This window comes from Chiroxiphia lanceolata, chromosome 1, assembly GCF_009829145.1.
Source record: "Chiroxiphia lanceolata isolate bChiLan1 chromosome 1, bChiLan1.pri, whole genome shotgun sequence".
NCBI classification, from domain to species: Eukaryota; Metazoa; Chordata; class Aves; order Passeriformes; family Pipridae; genus Chiroxiphia; species Chiroxiphia lanceolata.
The window spans coordinates 76,334,251-76,353,333 of NC_045637.1; the positions used below are offsets into that span (position 1 = coordinate 76,334,251).

At 38.4% G+C, this 19,083-nt stretch overlaps 1 protein-coding gene across 1 annotated transcript in view; it reads left to right on the forward strand.

The window, feature by feature from the left end:
• The window catches only part of TRIO (trio Rho guanine nucleotide exchange factor), a 249,037-nt gene that overhangs the window by 107,368 nt on the left and 122,586 nt on the right, over window positions 1-19,083 (forward strand). The window contains exons 10-13 of the mRNA XM_032710013.1: window positions 757-879; window positions 6,945-7,136; window positions 16,659-16,828; window positions 17,735-17,909. Of these exons, the coding sequence (XP_032565904.1) occupies window positions 757-879; window positions 6,945-7,136; window positions 16,659-16,828; window positions 17,735-17,909 (660 nt within the window). The remainder of the gene's footprint in view (window positions 1-756; window positions 880-6,944; window positions 7,137-16,658; window positions 16,829-17,734; window positions 17,910-19,083) is intronic.

Below are 19,083 nucleotides of genomic sequence, written 5' to 3' on the forward strand. Positions count from 1 at the left end.
ACTCACCAGAAATTTGGTTTATGTGCAGGAATAACTTTTGTTAACTGGCAGGAACTAATTACGTGTACAGTTATTACTATTTATAAAGCTGCCAACTCAATCCTTGTGGTAGAAACATTAATGCCCTTAAAATGTCTTCCATTCATTAAATTTGCAATAAAATTTGCAATAAACAATTATATGTGATGTTTTGAGAGGATACTTCAGAATTGGGGCAAATTCCTCCATACGGAGGAATTGTCATTATCTCACAATGATTTCTACTCAATTTTCTTGTGTTAGTTAAAAATTGTACTACTGATTCTTTCTTCTTGACTGTGGAAGGAGAAGCGAGCTCTCATCTAAAATAAAATTTCACTGTGTTATTCACCAGTAGTGTGCAAACTCTGTTAGTCTTACATTGCAGAAAAATGTCAGCTGAAGGCATAAACAGATTAGAGAGACCCTCACGAGGGGTCCCACCACTCGGATCAGATTACTGTCAAATTGATGAATGTAGAGAATTGAGCTTGTCCTTCAAAATAAACTTATAATCTTGAATCATACTATTTTGCTAGTTTGAGCTTAGTTTCTGCTTTGAGAAAAGTTAAGAGATGTAGTCAATGTCCTTCAATGGCAACACTGTGTTTTAATCCAACAGTAAGTTCCTTATAAGCAGTCCCCTTACAGCTTCTTAGTTTCTTGAATAGTTTCTTTTTGTTGTAACACTCAGTACGTCAACTCAGAGTTTCTGTGCGTCTCTCTTCTGTACCACAGGTGTTGGATTGGATTGAAAACCATGGAGAAGCTTTTCTTAGCAAGCATACTGGAGTGGGAAAATCGCTGCATCGAGCCAGAGCTTTGCAGAAACGCCATGAAGACTTTGAAGAGGTTGCGCAGGTAAAAGCAATCGCATGAAGGACTGTACACTTGCCATGGAAATAAATGAAAAATTCCTGCTTTTGCACTGAAGGGCTGGGCACAAAGAGCTCCACTACAAAACATTCAGTTGCAGAAACAGACTGTTTTGTTTCTGTTGCAAGTTTTTGTTTCATTTCTCTTTTGTGCTCCAGCTTTGATAGAAAAAGACAAACTTCCGCAGTCCCACAGAGTGGGAGTCTTGGGGCACAATAGGGCTGCTTTGCTATTATTTATCATTACTATTATTTTGAAAAGTATGCTTTCAAATATTGATTCACAGAAGAATGAAAGCTCTTCCTTAAAAGTAACTTAGTTCTGTAGGATTCTAGGATTTAAACTTTTGTGCAGCCTAATAAGAGAGGCTGGAGATCAATTAAAAGTCCTGCTTTCTGACTTTAAGCTTGGAGAGCTCTCAAATCCTCTCACCACAATCTCATGTGGAGGAAGAGGGGAGATTCCTAAGGAAACCAGGTGAGCTAGCAAACTGGCTGATCTGGCTTGAAGTTTATTCTTTAAATACAGTCCAGTTTGTATTACAGTGCTCCTGTTCTGAACCACTGATACCAATGCTTTTTCCATAGAAGGACTCCATGGGAAGTTAAGTGGAACCGATAGAACTTCAAAACACTCTTCTGTGAAAAAAGAGTCAAAAGACGTAGAGATTCAAAGGGATATAGGGACATTAACAAGAAGTTGGTGTGTGTGTCATCCTCTAAAAGGGCATGTGATCTGAATAAAACCCTGCAAAGGAAACTGAAGGCCAGAATCCTCCCCATTGGTAACATTCACTATCTGTCCAGTCGTAATGATTGGTAAGAGTAAGAATCTCTAAGATTAATCAAGAAAAGTCTCCTTAATGTAGGTTTGACATAGTGGCCCTTCAGTCAGAACAGAAGACAATGCTATTAGAAAATTCTGAAGTGACATGCAGGAACTCAGCAGTCACATATACTATGGTGGATGCATCACAAGTGTGTTTACAGTTTACCTGTTTAGTGGAAGATGAGGCTCTTGATAAAATTTTGTTTTAAATATGGTCCTCCAGTGACCGAGGACTTGAAATAGCATCAGAAAGCTTCCTCAATACTGATTTCCTATAACATTTTCAAAAATAATAGGTGTTGTTATTTTTGATTATATATATGCTAGATTTTCCAAATGCATGTCTAATACTTCATTTTTAGTAAGAGCCGTAATATTTTCCATGTGGAAATACTTACTTTTCTGGGTCAGACAAGCAAGAATCTATTTCCATAAGATACTTCAGAAAACCTGAATGATCTCATACTTAATACTGTGTTATTTGAGCAAAGAAGAAAAAATGTTTGAGTAGCCAAAGGGGATGAAGTGTCTAGAACTGTTAGTGGGATGTTAAAAAAAGTGTCTTGTTAATTTGCATTATACTTTAAAGTAGAAAATTGTAAAGCAAATTCTTAGCAAAAACTTCATAAAACTAAATGTTACTAGAGTTTAAAATTATCTCTTTAGGGGATTTGATGGAAGGTCTATTTTTGGAGATAGAAAACTTAGATTGGTCAAAGAACTTAAATATACTACAGGGGACTATCTTCTATTGACAGAAGGATGGACAAAATGATCTAACAAGTACTTTTTCATCTCTAACTCTTGAATGTGTAGCGAGTTACTGCCAAGAAAGGCACACCCTCTGAGTTATTCGTTTTATGTGCTCTAAAACTGGATATAAGCAGGCCCCAAAAGGCATTCCTGTTGTTGCTGTTACAAGGAAGATTATATTCAAGTATAAAACAGCAATCTGCACTCCTTTGTTAAAGTGTCAATTACTTTCAGCTGACTGACTCTCTACCTACATTTCTGGTTGGTCCATGTCTTTGTTGTGTTTTGGATTTTGGTTTTTGTTGTTGTTGTGATTTTGTTTTGTTTCATTTTTTAATAGGACCCTAGGCATAGTCAGAGAATTTCAGTCAGTTCTAGTTAGAAGTTGAGAGAAAGTAGTGTCAAGTGAAGTGTCGGTGGCATGGCAATGTTCTAGGAAAGGCAGGGAGCCAGCAGTAATGTTGAAATGTTCCTGATCAAAGGATAACTCCTGATTTTGAGGGGAGCAAAAATTGTTATTTCTTTTTTCCTCCTTTCTGGTTCCTCCCTCATTCTTTTTTTAATGTGAATGAGGTGCCATTTCCTCAGCAGCATTCAAAGAGATATTATTCAGCTGTATGTTGAATAGAAAAGAAGTTACGTAGTCAATAGGCTGTGGTCTCACAAGTTATTCACTTTAAAATTCATGTGAAATGAGTTTGTTTTTTCTCTTCAACACTTTTTGTTAGCACTTCAGAAAATAGATAGATAAAACTCAGCTAATGATTCTCCCTAAATTCTTTTGATAAATTCCTACACACACATACTTGGACTTGGACCCACCCTTGTAAAATTGTGTTGCTCTCTTCATGTAAAGCCTGTCCAGTTCAATTTCTATTTACCCATTTTTTCTTTTTTTCCCCTCTCCCCATGATCATCTTTGTGTCCATGAGACCATTTAGTCAAAGTGTCAGGGCTCCAAATTTGTGCATAACTGATTCACTTTTGGGCATGTATTTTCAACTTAGGAACACTGGATACAGGTCAGTATTGTGGTTCTACTTCCCCATGCGCTTCCACGTGAAATTCTAAATTAGCTTTTTGTGTTTCAACTATAATCTATGTCTGCTTTTAACAGTAATCTATGCTCAGAAAACACAAAAGATATATGACAAGAATTAATTAATGGGATCTTTTTCCACAGGTAAGTTCTTTTTCTCCATGTGCAGACTGCATCTGAGTAAAGAACTCAAGTCTTCTTGGTGCAAGAGATGTACAAGAAAGATTCTTCCAAGTTCGTGTTTGAATACCCCTTTTAAACACCACCACCAGTTGCTCTCTCCTTTAAGGTTATTAAAAAAAAGTTATGTATTTGAACTGGTTCCAAATTTTGCTCATGAAGGTTGCAGTACATCAAATTAAAGGTCCATGTCTTACAGTATCTTGTGCCTATCACCAGATGCATAAAGAAAAGGGACCTGTATGCTTAAAAAATTACCTTTACCTTCCCAGTTATCTGGGCCTGTTTGATGTTGGAACTGAAGGATACATCAGAACCAGTGTTTTAATAGTCCCTGATGGACTTTTCTTTCCTTAATTAGGCTAGCTACTTTTTGAACGCATTTATGGTCTTGGAATGTGCACCAGATCCTGTGGCAATGAGTTACGCAATTTAATTGCTCCTTAGATGAAAAGTACTTTGCTTTTTCATTTTAAGTGTGTTGTCTGATGTTTAAATACAATAGCATCCACTGTAGTTAATGACTAATCTATCTTAATTTTCTCTACCTTTAATGATTTGTATACCTCTGTTGATCTCCCTCCATCCATTTGTGTCTCTTTTCTCTTTCTGTAGTGCAATAAACTGCAGTTTGTGTTGAGTTCAGTCCATACCTCCACTCACTTCTGTTGCTGTATTTATGGTCAGTTGTACTTATTTCTGCACTAAAATTTAGCCTTTGGGTTTTCTGTGACGTGCCACTTCATATGCTTTCTAAACATATGGTGTTTGTTTTTTGTGAAGAATATGTAGATAAGGTTTCTCAACAGGAAGACTGGAAAAATGATTGAATATGTTGTTGCAGAAGGTGGTAAATTCCATACAGAGAATTTTTCAGCCTTTTGGAGAAGAATGCCTATTAAAGACTCAGATCTTGGGGCACAGAGGGATGGACTACAGGTCATCTTGAAGTTCTTACAGGGCTGCTTCCTTTCCCCTGGGATTTGGGGAGGATATGTTAGTGGAGATATTCTGAGGAAAGTTTTTCATGGTGAAGTCTTTGCCAGTTTAGGAAACTGGCATAAGCAGCATCATGGGAGAACTCCTACTCTTTCTGCCTAACTTTCTGCTTTCTAACTGGTGGCTGTCTCCTCCGACCAACATTTTCAAAATCTTCGCATTGCTCCTTTGTTTTCTCCAAGCATTGTTTAGAAGTAAGCAGAAAACTGGGAAAGGCAGTAGTTAGTACCGAACGCCTATTTGCTGTGATGTCTCTTCCAATAGGCAGTTAATATTTATGTTGTATTTCAGCTCTACTTGGAAGTGAAATTTGTGTGTTAAGGCATGTGTCTGCTGCTGGGTTTGAGAATCACAACCCCTTTTGAAGAAGCATCCAGGTTGTGATCTTTTCTGAATACAGACAGTTCACCATCCCATTTACAGAAAGAGAAGTCGGATATGCCTGGGCCTGTGTAATGCGGAAGATACTCCTGGAATTTGTAAACAATGCTTCACATGTGAGATAAAGTTTTCATTAAAATGAGAGACTTCTGTTTCAGCCATCTGCAACTGGGTGTGGTGCTCTGGATTGATGAAGTAGTTTTTGTTTGAGGAGTGCCTTTAAGGCTCTTCGACCTTGCCCCTTGAACACGTGTGAGCTGCAACCATGGAAGTCAAAATACCAAAGCACAGATCAGAGTGTGTTCTGGGCCAGCATGGCCTGAAACAGTGGTCTGGAGTGTTGAGTAGTGTGCTCCCCACTGAATAAGGTAAACTTATATTTGTCTCTGCAGCCTTGCTGAGGGAAACCAGGGAGGAGTTCTCTATCCCTCCATGCAATTAAAAAACTGAAAGTTAAGGAAGGACTAAGAAGTACATAGTCAAATTCAAGAAACAGCATGGATTTAATTCCTTACATAAATAGATCATAATAAATGAAGGGGGAACTCCCCCGCAAATATATGAAAGCTGCACTGAGTCATGTAATCTGTCCTGGGCTTGTCTGGTAATTTGCTTGATATCCTGGGGCAGAGTCTTATTTCCTGCCCTTCAGTACAGTTTTAGGGCCGGACTTGGATTTAACTTTCGTGGATATTATAATGTTAATTAGAGGTGTGATACTATATTTATGGCAAAGAAAAGTACATTTGCATAGGCTTAATTTATCTTGGCCAGCAGTGTTTTTACCTGATGGAATTGACGTTGGGAAAACATGGAAGGACAGAATTGAAAAGAAAAAGGTGTAGTTTATATTGTCAAGAATGCTTTCTTTTTTTAGTCTGTGGTGCAAACCTATCAGAAGACCTGATGTGGTGACATAAGCAAAACTTCTTTAGTCTAGACTTGGGTTCAGTCTATTTTCTCCAGAGGTTAACATCCTTCTAAGCTTTCTTGATGAGTATTTTGAGAACCATTCTAAAATATGAAAACCCAAGGTTAGGCTCAAAAAGAGCAACCAAATGATAACAAATGCCTGGACTCAGTCCTGTTTTGAATTAATGAGAAAGTTATAGAGGCAGACTGGAAATTCTAAGTTTTAAGAGTTGTTAGACATCTTCTCTGGACCATAGCACTCTCAGCACACAAGATACCAGACTTCTGTTCTTTTTCTGCTTAGGCCCAAGTCTCTTGCGGGACTGTTGATCTGCATTTGTTAATCCTGTGATGTATTGGGACAGTATTCCATTCAGGCACTCAGCCATAGCTGACTTCTGAATCTTCCTGTGCTGCTGCTGTTTCACAAATGATCCGCTTGACACATGAATTTTGGATGCCTCACTTCTGTAAGGATGGAGTGAAATGTTCGCCTTCTGTGCCTGGTCACTTTCCACCTTCCTGCTGGATGTGTGGACTGGATGTAAAGCATCTCTACCAGCAGTTAGAACTTCTTCAACTCTAGTAATACATATTTGAAAAGACTTCTGTCCCTCACTGTAGTGATTTCTCCAGTATTGAAGCAAGTTTGCAAGTAGTTAGATGTTTAGGCCGATCTTTATTCTAGATGTGAATATAAAATACTAATTCCAAGGAATTCAGGAAGACATTTGAATAGATATAAGGAGCTAAGAAATTAATTTATTCACAGTTAAAGTATATAGAAATCTAACAAAATCTTTGGTAAGATTATATTCTACTTTCTTTAAGAAAAGAAGAAAGAAAAATACATTCCAAGGGCCTTTTTGTCATTTTGTTTTCATTAGCGGAGCAGCTTTAAAATAGAATTACTTTTTTTTTTCATTTAAACCTGTGAAACTAACTTATTTCTCTACAGAACACATATACCAATGCAGATAAGCTCCTAGAAGCAGCAGAACAGCTCGCTCAGACTGGGGAGTGTGACCCGGAGGAAATTTATCAAGCTGCCCATCAGCTCGAAGACCGGATACAGGATTTTGTTAGGCGTGTGGAGCAGCGCAAGATCCTGCTGGACATGTCTGTGTCCTTTCACACTCACGTTAAAGAGGTAAAACTTCAAGCCTTAAAACTGGTATTATCTAATGTTGCTTTCATTGTTGGAACCTTACCATAGGACATAATGAAAACCCCTATTGTATGATGAATTTCACTTTTACGAACTTACTGAATTTGTAATTCACTGTGGATAGTGGACTGGGGTAGGGTGGTTGTTCTGTTTAAGGATTTAATTATTTATTTAATTAATTTTTTATTTTTATTTTTTGCTTTCAGAAGCAGTTTCTGTCTGCTTTGTTGTGCAAGTACACATGCTTGTTCTGTCACGGGAAAGGGGGGAGGGTCAGATCAGGAAACTGGAACTGGTACAGCTAAAACACAGCATTGTGGGGGGAGATACTGTGCACTTGTGGTTTTTTTATATCCAGCCATCTCTCCAGTTGTCTGAGTTACCATGGTTAGACTGACACGGTTCAGGAGACTGAAATGTGTGGCAGAGGCACAAGGCTACTTAAGGCAACCCTGCTGCCCAGAAAGATTTTGGTTCTTTCTCTGTTTTGCTCGTTGCATTTTTATCTTGTATATTGACAGTTCTTTGCAAACTAAAGAGCTTATCTGATAATGACAATGGTTTGCCTTATAATTGCAATTTTAATCTTCTTCAAAGCTTGAACTGATATACCAGGAAAAAGAAAATTCAACCAAACAATTTTCAGCAAGTTCATTTTTTGCTCCAATTCAGAACACAGATCATATGAATTTATAAGCTCATGGGAGAGGGTGGAACAGGCTACAACAAAAATAAGGACTTCAGTAAGGCATTTTAGTTACCATAGTGGCAAATTTTGACAACTTTAGGTCACTTGGTTTCTCTTTGGAGCTCATGTTAAATCTCAGTGTTCAAACTTGGTGAAAATACAAAAAGCTTCTGGATCACAGCATGTCCTGGTATGTGTTCCTTCCCTTCACCGTGCATTGAGAAATGGTCTGTTCAGTGGTATAGTATTCTAAGTAGCTTCTTCAGCAAAACCTTGTGGAGCATAGGAATGGGAGTTTTTTGTGTGGGAAACATCTGCTTTGCACTTGAAACAAAAGCACAAGGCAGTTGGTCTTTGAAGGAGGTCAGGATTAAATTACTTTTTAGCTCTAGACGTGAGTACATAGCTCCCCCATCAGTTTTCTGTTAGATCCTTCCTTGCCAGTGCTCTCCCAGGGCTCTGCTTGTTCAAACAAAATATAAATGCTGTTTCATAAACTATCCTTAGGGGGCAGCTTTTTCGTTTCACTTTCTCAAGCCCATGGCACTGGTCCATTACCTGTTATGAAGCACAGGAGCAGTCAGATGCTGAAACATGTTCATTTTTTCTATATATTTCTTCATTACCTGTTCTTCTTAGAGCAACAGCCGGAATGGTTTTTAAATGGAGTACAGTTGGTTGTAGTGATGAAAGATGGAGACTGTAAAAGGATTTGCTTTCAAAAATCCAAAAAACTGAAAAGCAGACTAATCTGTGAGTCACTGTTGAGTAATTCTGGGAGGCTGATCCAGATGTGCTGGCATGTTGCCACTGCTCCCCTAGATAATAATGTTTTATTGAAAAGGAAAAAAAAATTCTTTATTTTGATTTATTACTTTGGGAAAATGGATATTATTTTGAGTCTGTAAGCACACACAGCTGTTACTATGGTAGCCTTTTTGCAGCCTGGACTTTGGGGAAAAGGTGCTGTAGTGGCTGATGTGCACATGTTGATTTTTTTGTTTTTGTCGTGTGGACGACCTTTATAATCAATAAAATAAGGAAAATTTTTAAAAGTACTTATTTATGTAAGGAAGGCCTTGTTTTTATTTATTTGCATTCTACTTAAAAAATACAGATGAGAGAGTGAGATGCATGGTTCATATTTAGTAGACTAATCCTTTGGTTCAGGTGCAAAGAAATAAATAGCAAGCTCAAAGCTGTCTTGTGCTTTCTGTGTTCTGATCTGTTTTCAAGAGCATGTTGTTTGTTATCAAACATGCGTGTGGAGCACTGAGAAGGCATCACAAAGCAGATGGAAGATAAAAATGCCCTAAACCTGAAAGTCATCCATGCTTTGTTGGCAGGAGAATTGTGTTTCTCCGGCAGGATGTGGGAAATCACTGAATGAATTAGTGCATACCTGTAAGCAACGTAACCTTTCTGCTGTATTGTGAAGAAGTTAACGTACACGCTTAGCTAGTGAAGAGGGGAGTTCAAGTAGTAGGATAATACATTAGGTGTTGAACCAGAAAGAGGTGCTTCAGTTGTTAAGTAAAAAGTTAAGTAAAAAAAAAAAAGAATACAAAAAAGTCCAACACCAAAAAACCCAACTCACCAACCCTCAAAACACAAAAAAAACCCGAAGAAATCAAAACACCACCAATTCCTTTTTGCCCTTTGAGTATTCAGGGTAAATTTTGTCTCTTGCATCTTTTTGTGTTTTCCTGGTAAAAAAAGTAGACATGAGGAGTTAAAACCCTGTTTATATGTGACAGTTTGGAGGGAGCCACGGAGCTGAGAAAAGCTGTTTGTCTGAGTTATTGGCTGTTTAGAGAGTTTGAAGCCTCTGATATCCATCGAATCCCTTGATTTTTTTGAAGTAGGATGTTTTAGTGTGTTTTATTTTTTTCCCCAGAAATACTTCATGTTGAATGAATGCTTCTCATCTGGATGAGAGCATTCCAATACAACTTCTTCCCTGTAGATTTACATAACCTTTATACCTGACACAGAATTTGCCTACAACTTTTCCCAGCTTCTCTGGGAAGCATCAGCCCTTCAGTGTCTGCACAGTACTCTTTTTTTTGCTCATGCTTAGTAAATCAGCACAGTTTCTGCTTTCAGAAGCAATGTGTTTGCCACGAAACACTCATCCTGGAAGTAACAGACTTTTGCTATACCTGTGCACAAAGCGGCTGTGTGGTGTGTGTGCAGCAGCCTGTTATGACGCACATGGAAAATACTGTCTGTCTTGAACACTTCCAGAAGTTTTTTAGGGAGGTAGTTACAAGCTGGTAGAAGTCTCTGTGGTTTACAAACATGAAAAAATAACATAAAAGTTCTCAGACTGTTCATAGATTAACCTCAGTAGACAACATTTCTCGGTGGAAAAAAAGGATGTATTCAGGGAAAACAGAAATACAGTGTTGTGTAATGGTATCACTCATTTTGGTTAGTGGTGATCTGAGAAAATCAGTTTCTTGCTATATATAGATTGTGATGCTTTTACGTTATTACTAGTTTTAAAGTTGTAAGGTTGTGACTATTGATTTTTAGTAAGACATTTCAATCTATAAGCCAAACTTCTCAGTAAGTGATGTACTGAAGTTAAACTCTGCACTGGCAAGCTTTAAAAGTGTTTGGGATCATAAATATCCCTATCAGGATCTTTGCATTGAAAGTACTGTGTCCTGACAGATTCCCAGCCTGAGGATGAATAAAATACAACTTAACATCTGAAACTGACCATTGCAAGACAGTGAAACCCTTATGACTTCTGTGCCTTTTGACATTTAATAATACAGCAAGGTACATGGTGAGAAAAAAGTTGCACAGATAAAAGATAACATTTCTTAAATAAACAGGTATCAGAAATGGTTGTGTGCAAAACACAGGAGCAGGAGTCTCAATAGTCTTTGCTGCGAAATGTGTCACAAAGTAGAGATGAGCAGCATTTTGATCTGAGTTCAAACTCTTCCACACACAAAAATACTGATGTGCACACACACACTCTCTCCAAAATGTCTCTCTCAGCAGCTGTGAGTGGGAAGACTGAAATCCTGTCCAAGCCAGGTGTTTGTTGTAGTGCCAAAGTAGAGCAACAGATATTTTCCTAACTGGAGTCAAGTGTGGGAATACAGACCAGGCTGACTGTAAGTGGAAGAGAATGATCTCTTAAAAGCCTGTTATTTTTTTACATATAATCTTTTGTGTGTATTCTGGCAAGTTGATGATAAAATAGCTCAGAGCACTTTTTATGTATACACAGTATGCTTAATGGTGTTAGTAGATGTGTCTCTTCTTTTTTTTGTCTTGCTTAAGCTAGATTTTGCTCTAGAATAGACCAAGGCTGAAATGAAGAGAAGGGAAGTGGAATTGGCTAAGTTTTCAAATAAAAAGCCTTCATTACCAAAGTAATGAACAGTAGCCTGTGCAAGCTTTTGAAAAAAGGTGGCAGCATTTTGAGGGTGCCAGTGCATGGGGAAGGCAGAGGAGGCCTTGCTCTGGCCACAGTGCTGCCCCTACATTCAGATCTAGCTATGAGGCATGTCTATTTGGTTCAAAAAAGCTTGTTGATAATGTTGATAATGATCTTGCTTTGTCTCACTGCCAGAAATATGCTCTCCTTTGCATTATCCAGTATGGAAGGGTGTCCATCACACAGTGGTGCATTCCTTTCATCCTGGGGTGAATCCTGAGATGACAGACCTGCTCTTGTGGTTGTCTGTCACTCCTGGGTATTTGATCCTTCTGTGCTGGTGGTCTACAGGTTAAATTTGCATGTCATAATAAGGCTGCCCTCTCCTGTGTGTGCCCTTTCCAGGCAACAGAGCATCTTCTGGATTGCCCCCATCTAAGTGTAAAGGCTCTGTCTCTCAGGCTTGTGCTTCTCTAATATTTTAATTGTGTCATTATAGCACAGCAATGCTCAATGTGACAGGTCTGGCAAAAGATACAAAGTGCAGTCTCTGGCCGGTCTTTTGCTGATCATCTTGAGTCTGAGAGCTGAGGAGGACACTTTTTAAATTTGAAATGAGAAACACATTCAGTGGCTGCACACTCAAGTGTGTTGTGGCTTACTGCTTCGGTAGGACTGGAATCCAGTTCCCCAGCGCAACCTTTTTTCTCTCTTGAGCTTTTCAATACCGGTAGCTACTTTGCATGGAAAAAGGGATGAAATTTAGGTCCAAGTACTATTGAAATAGCACTAAGTGCTTGGTAAAAGTGAGGCAGAAGTAGGCCTTTATACTGTATTAAGCTAAGGTATAGACATTTTTGTCTTGTTCGAGTAAGAAATGGGAGAAATGTTAACAGGATAGTAGTAGTTAGTGTAATTTTAGGAAGATGTGAGCAACTTGGTTTCACTTAAAGGATGAATTTATGCTGAATAGGAAATTAATTCCTTTATAACCGTAGAATAGATAGGGATATTTGCAGCTTTTAAAGATAATTCTATCTAGTTAAAAAAAATACAGGCATTTAACATCCTGAATATCACTGAAAGACCCTGGAAGACAGACTCCAGGGGGTTTAACATCTTATGGGTTTTGTTTTTAAAAAGATGCATTTTCTGTCTGCTGCATGTCCTGAAAGCCAAAACTTACAGGCAGAAATACAGACATTAGCCCCTTTCTGCATCTAGATATACATGTTGGGGAATACTATCAACATTTGACCCTGTAGAAATAATAGCTCCTTCAGTAACTGTGCCTGTGGTAATACACATGCTGCAACGCTGTGCTGGGGGACAGAGGCAGAAAGAGGAATTTGCAGGTTTTACATGCAGAAACTGCGTGCCTTTCTTTGCCTGGCCTGTTGAAAAGGCAGACTTCATATCCAAAAGCCATTATTATAAAAATGAAAAAATTAATGGTGAAAGATAGATATTTTACTCTTACAGAATATCTCTGTACTCCTGGGGAAGGTATTAACTCAAAAATAATTGTTCTCTGATTACATTCAGCAAAATACAGAAGGGTCTTATTTAACTGCAGTCTTTCAGGAGATGGCTAAGATGGGACTTAAATGGATAGAGGCCCATGATGGAAACACTGCAACTTCCAGGATGTTGCAGACAATTAAAATAATACCATCTCAGTGACTAATGGCATGCTCCCAAGAACTTAGGAAAGAGGTAGTACAGGATGCAGGCTCATTCAAGCAGATGTTTCTTAGTCTGTGCTATATTTAGATCAAGAAAAAAAAATCTGCTGGGTGAAACATTTGCCTGTCAGGGATTCAGAATTTTATTTCCCTCTCCAAATAAGATAAGATGCAAAGAGCAGATGAAAAGAGCAGAAGCCTCCTGTGACTGGATTGAGTTATGTATACAGCTGTCTTGCCACTGGATAAAGTTCTTACTGAGGTCGCAGGACTTGATGGTTTGTTTAAGGATCTTCGTGCTGCTTCTCTTAGAAAGAATAGAAAAAGACGTGACTGGAAGTTGCTCAGAGTTCACACCAAGAGAAAGTTAATAGTTTCTTAATGAGATGAGAAGTTTGTGGGTTTTTTCCCAGTGGGTTTTTGTTGCCAAGCTCTCTTTTATGGATAATGGGTTACCTCAGAAAGTCATTGCACTGTAAAATCCGCAGTTCTGCACTGCCGAACATGTATGGGTAAGCTGTAGTCTCTGTTCACACTCTGCTGTAAACTGTTTGCTTTCTTGTGGCTTTGCTGTGCAACGTTTTACAGTCTTCATCCTTAATTTTGTATCTGAAAACAAGGTAATTTATGTAATTTCCAGTATATCCAGGGCTCATTCTGGTTTGAAAGCTGTAGAGAAGCCAGCTGGCTATTGCCACCCATTAAGAATTAAGCTCCTCTCAGTTTGTATGAATTTGTATCCAGCTTTAATAATCTGACATTTCTTTTTCATCTATGGTGGCTTTATTATACCTTTTGTGTATAAACACCAAGATTATTTTGAGGGGAAACTGTTTGTCAGAAACTTGCTTGGGGGAAAAGTGTAAAAAGCTTATTTGGTAATCTATCAGAGTAACTTTTGCTATGGAAGTGTCACAGAGCTGTTTAGTCACTTCATAAATGGCTTAAATTGTTCCACTTTCAACAGCGTATGAATCAAAGCTAGGCAAGTAATGCATACTAATTACTCTGCTTCTCTTTCTGCACATTCGTGAAATGTTTTTCCTTCCCAAACAGTGGACAATTCAGCTAATGAGCTAGGGAAATGAAATACATTGAGGCCTTTGGTACCCCGGGGGCAAGATACTATGTTTATAGTCATGGTGTGCTGACCAGGCGCTAAGTCAGTCAGCATAACACTTTGTTGTACTGGCACCTATGTCTTTCTGCTAAAGGCAGGTGGTGTTGCCCTGAACTGGCTATGCAGAGCTAGAAGTCTGCTTGTTCTGTGTTGGGTTGGTCTTTTGCATCCAGAGTGAGCTTTAAGGGAATTATTCACACGCACAGTACATCACCAGTCCAGCACTTTTAAGTTTTGTTGCTCCTTCTAGGTCTTTTCTACTCAGTTATAGAAATGACTGAAGTGTATGTGAAGAACAAAAAATGCAGAGATGAGGTGTATTCCTTGTGTGGGTCTAACGCAACACAGCTGCAGAAAACATATTGCAAAAAATTGAAATGATTCTCGGACCTGTCTTGAGCTGCAGTACGGGTGCTTTTAAGGGATCCAAGGGGCAAACTTGATATAGTCCTAGAGACTCAAAATGGTTTTGGTACCAGTTGCTCTGGCATTAAATGTGTTATAAACATCTATGAAAGTTGGGCCTCTTATAGGCAACGTAGTAAGCCTGAAGTGTAGAGGTCTTCCAGCCAGCATCAAGCACATTGCAGAAAACAACGAAGTGTTACTCTCTAATGTATGTATTTCCACAGTTGCAGGGTGTACTAGCTGTATGTAGATAGATACCAGCTCACTTGGAAGGTCTCTGACTTAATGCCCTGTTAGTATAATCCAGACATAAACTTCATAAGCTAAGAGAGGAATAAATACATGTCCTCTAGGCATTGAAACGTGAGTAAAGTTTTCAGATTGTATTGTCAGACTTCTTGCTCTTAAGTTTCATTTGTCTCCAAGTTAAAGTTGCATTCCAAAGTATGCATTTGGAAAAAAAAAATTGGATGCCGCATTTGGTTATGCTGGAATGAATGTTGAACAGTGCTTCTGACCCACTTGTTAAGTTCTATTGATTTGTGCTCCTTTTAATAAGAAAGACTGCTGTGCCTTAAGCTTGTGGTGTTGACGGTTGTGGAGTTGCATTCAGATTTGTGAGAAGCATTGTCTTTGACGCATACGAATAGTCAGAATAACAGTGTATGAATAGGCAGTTCTGGTTTGGGGAGGATGGGTAGTAGATTTGTAGAAAAGAGTCTGGTTAAATGTCATTAGTTCTTCCCAATTGTGAAAATTTAACCTATAGCTTGGTTTACTCAAAACCCACCTAAGGAGGCATATAAGACTATGAGATACAAAAACTAGCATTTGATTTTAAAACAAAGCTTCAAAGGAACTGATTAATCAAGATTTAGAATTCTTCACTGAATTTTCTGGTTTAATGAAGCTCCATTGGTGATTAAGAAACCTTTATGATCAGAACATTATACAAGCAGCAGCATGAAATGGGTAGAAAATGTTAAGCAAAGAAATAAAGAAAACATTTGGTTTTCTGTCTTTTGAAATTAAGCCAGTTTTGATTGCTTAGTGTCTGTATTTTGACAATGTTAACATTTTAATTAAGTTCAATGTATCTGTAAAATTTTTAAAGACAGAGACTGAATGTCATCAAAAGAACTAATACAATCAGATCAGAGTTACTCTAGCAGGATAAAAAGAATAAAAGCTCTAATCATTGTTCTTGGAATTGCAGCATTTGGGATGGGATGGTAAAATAGACAGGAGGAACTGGGTTTGAATGTTTCCTGTGAGAGCAGCTGTTCCACTGTGCTGTTAGTGCTGCTCATGGGAGTGTTGCAGGAGACAGCCGTGCTCCCTCTCTTCATGCAGCGTTTTTATCAGTTCTACAATAGATGTCTGATGGTAACTTTCACACAGAGCTTAAGATGCAACAACTTCCCTCATAAAATTGTGGAAAAGATCACTGTGGGGTTCAAGTGACCCACAGTGATACCTGGGTAGTATACACCTAGGAATTTTTGTGTAAGCTGCAGTGCATGGGCAGTTTGGAGCAGTTTTGCACATGTGAAGCAGGGAGGAAAAGTGCTGAATTAACTGGTAGAATTGCTTATGATGATTTTTGTTGTAATAGCGTGAAATTGAAATCAAGAGGGCAAACACATGATAAAACAATAACTTCACACATCTGGTTTGTCTCTGTATTTTGTTTTCTAAAATGCCCTTTCTTTTTCCTTTTTTTTGAAGGCCACTGAAAAGTGTTATGTTGTCTGTGTGCATGTGTCAGCCTGGCAGTGCAAATTTGATGGTGGCTACAATACATCTCCCTTCCTTCCTTCCTTCCTTCCTTCCTCTCTTCTCTCAGGGAGTGTTACCATAGCATTTTTCTCCCAGGGACTCTCGCGCAGAGCTGCAGATGGGATTCTCGCTATGAACTCTGTGCTGCTCAATCGGATACGCTTCGTTCTGTAGAAGGAAAATGGGAAAGAAAGGGTGACTTAGCAACACGGATAAAGCTTTCCTGGTATTTCCAAGAAACGAAAACTATTTGAAACAAAGGCTTGTTTTCATTAATATGAAGATGGGATTTTTCTATGAAGAAAAACAAATCCTCTTTTTCCCTGCCACCTCAGTCTATTTTCTCTTGTTCAGTGAGACTGATTTGGAATAGTGACTGCCTGATCCTTGGGCTCACATTTCTTGCTTTTTCCCTCTCCTTTAGCTGTGGACGTGGCTTGAAGAGCTACAGAAGGAACTGCTTGATGATGTCTATGCTGAGTCTGTGGAGGCTGTTCAAGACCTGATTAAACGTTTTGGTCAACAACAACAGACCACTCTGCAGGTTACAGTCAATGTCATAAAAGAAGGTGAAGATCTTATACAGCAACTAAGGTAAAACAGATTCTTATTTCAATCTCTTCTCATGTTCATCTGATGTTCTGTGAGGCTTTTTCTGTTTTGAGGGTAGAGGTAATGTGTACAAGATATGACCTATACTAAAGCTTGTAAATATTAGGGCTACAATGATTTTTCATGCAGTACTGACTCTAACCTCTGTTTACAGGAAGCTCAGCTTATAAACACTGTCTCCACAAGAAGGAGATTTTGTTTATATAAGCTACCTTTTTGATAGGAGCAATCTTATGTCTTTGTAGTCTGACATACAGGGCTCCAACACATGCAGTGTTTGGAGTTTTGAGCAGCAGCCTTTTTATAAAGAGACACTTGAATTTGTTTTGCAGACTGATAAGTAACTTCACTGTAGTAAAGCCCATCAGTTTGCAGTCCATTTCATTCAGCAGCAATCTGAATAAATAAATTTGGGCCACAGCTGCTCTGGTACATATCTCCTTTCTGCAGAAGATTAGCATATCTGAATTTGCAGGTTTTATACTCAGGTAAAAGATTAAGTAATTTTTTGTAATTGACTAATTTGGATTTTCTTTTACTGCTAGGAAGATTCAGTAAATAGTTATCATATGCCACTTGTTTTCGCAATGGAAGGGTTTGTCTCTGGTTTGAAATTTTACCTTTCCTGTAAACAGAATGTCTTTACATGGTGAATAGGCCAGAAAATGAGAGTAATCAAATTTCCTAATGCTCTTTCAAATACTAAAACATAATTCAAATTTTTATTTACAAAGATGTACAGATTTAGCTTTCGTGTAATATGGCTTGCACTAACCTTATCTGAAACAGGCTTATATTTTGTGGTCATGTATAGCATCCAAATTGTATGGGGTTTTATTCAGTAATACTCTTTTTTTCTTCCTCCTCCCCTTTCTCTGCTTTGAATAGGGATTCTGCCATTTCTAGTAACAAGACCCCCCATAACAGCTCAATCAACCACATAGAGACAGTTCTGCAGCAGCTGGATGAGGCCCAGTCTCAGATGGAGGAGCTTTTTCAAGAACGCAAGATCAAACTTGAGCTGTTTCTGCAGCTCCGCATATTTGAAAGAGATGCAATAGATGTGAGTGTCTGCTTTTGGGCTTTAACTGCACAGACTTCTCTTGTGTACAAACGTTTATGCTGAGATTGTTGTGTGGTTGCAGTAGCATGTGGCTCAAATGACTGATAGACTTAGTTCTTGCCTGACCTGTCTTGTATGTGAAAGTGTCAGAAGAGTGCAGAGCTGAGCTTTTTGATAATAACTCAAGCTCTGGTTGGTTCTCAGTGCATCTTTAAGCAAGCATCTAGTAAAATCATGATGTGTCAGTTGCTTTGTCTGGTAAGTTCAGTTCGAATATCAAACTGCCCTGATATATCTAGTATGCCTACAGTTATTATGAATAAGACTTGCAAGATGGTTTTGTACAAACTCTCTAAACTGGTGCTTTGTAGTAGCACCCCTCTTCTCTTTCTTTTGCAAATCATCAGTCTTTTTTCATTTTGTAGCTACAAGTAGTGTTTAGAATTATGTCTTAATCTTTGGGGATGTTGTATGGGCTGTCTGTTGTTTTTTTAAAATAAGATTTTTTTTCACCCCTGGAAATAATTCAAAAGCAGTTCTAGTGCCACACCCCTGCAAAACTTCAAGTTTTGAAACTGTTCAAACTTTGAAGGAGAGTTACAGCTTATCAGTTGTGGAGTTTCTGTTTGTGTGCAGAGACATGTACAAACAGACATGAAACTCCATAGGGGTCTTAGGTTAATAGAATTGCATTATAAAGCTTCAGCTAAGTTCATATGACTTTTGTAAAACTACTAGTGCTGTACACAGTGACCAAGTTGGTGCCTCAGAAGGTTCAGCGTTATCTGCTGGTAAGTGATCATGACTGAGTGTATAACGACATCTCAAGGTTTTGGAAATCAGGAGTTACAATGATAATTCTGCCTCTTTGCTTGTGTATTGTAAAAGCTGCATTTGTTTATGAAACTCTTGGTTGATTGGTGTAAAGGCAAAGAGGCAGTTGGCAGAAGTGATAGCTTCTCAGGTTTTAGTGTTTTTATGTCTTAAAATCAGGATTAGATGGCTTTGCTGAAGTCTGATTTAGCTAATCACATTGTTAAGTGCAATGCAGGAATAGACAGACACAGTTCCTTGATCAGTGCCCATAGAGGAAGTGAGAGTCTGTGTTCCGCAGTAATAACTCTGGTGTAAAGGAAAAATAAGAAGATTTTTCTTGCAATTTTGCAATTCACAG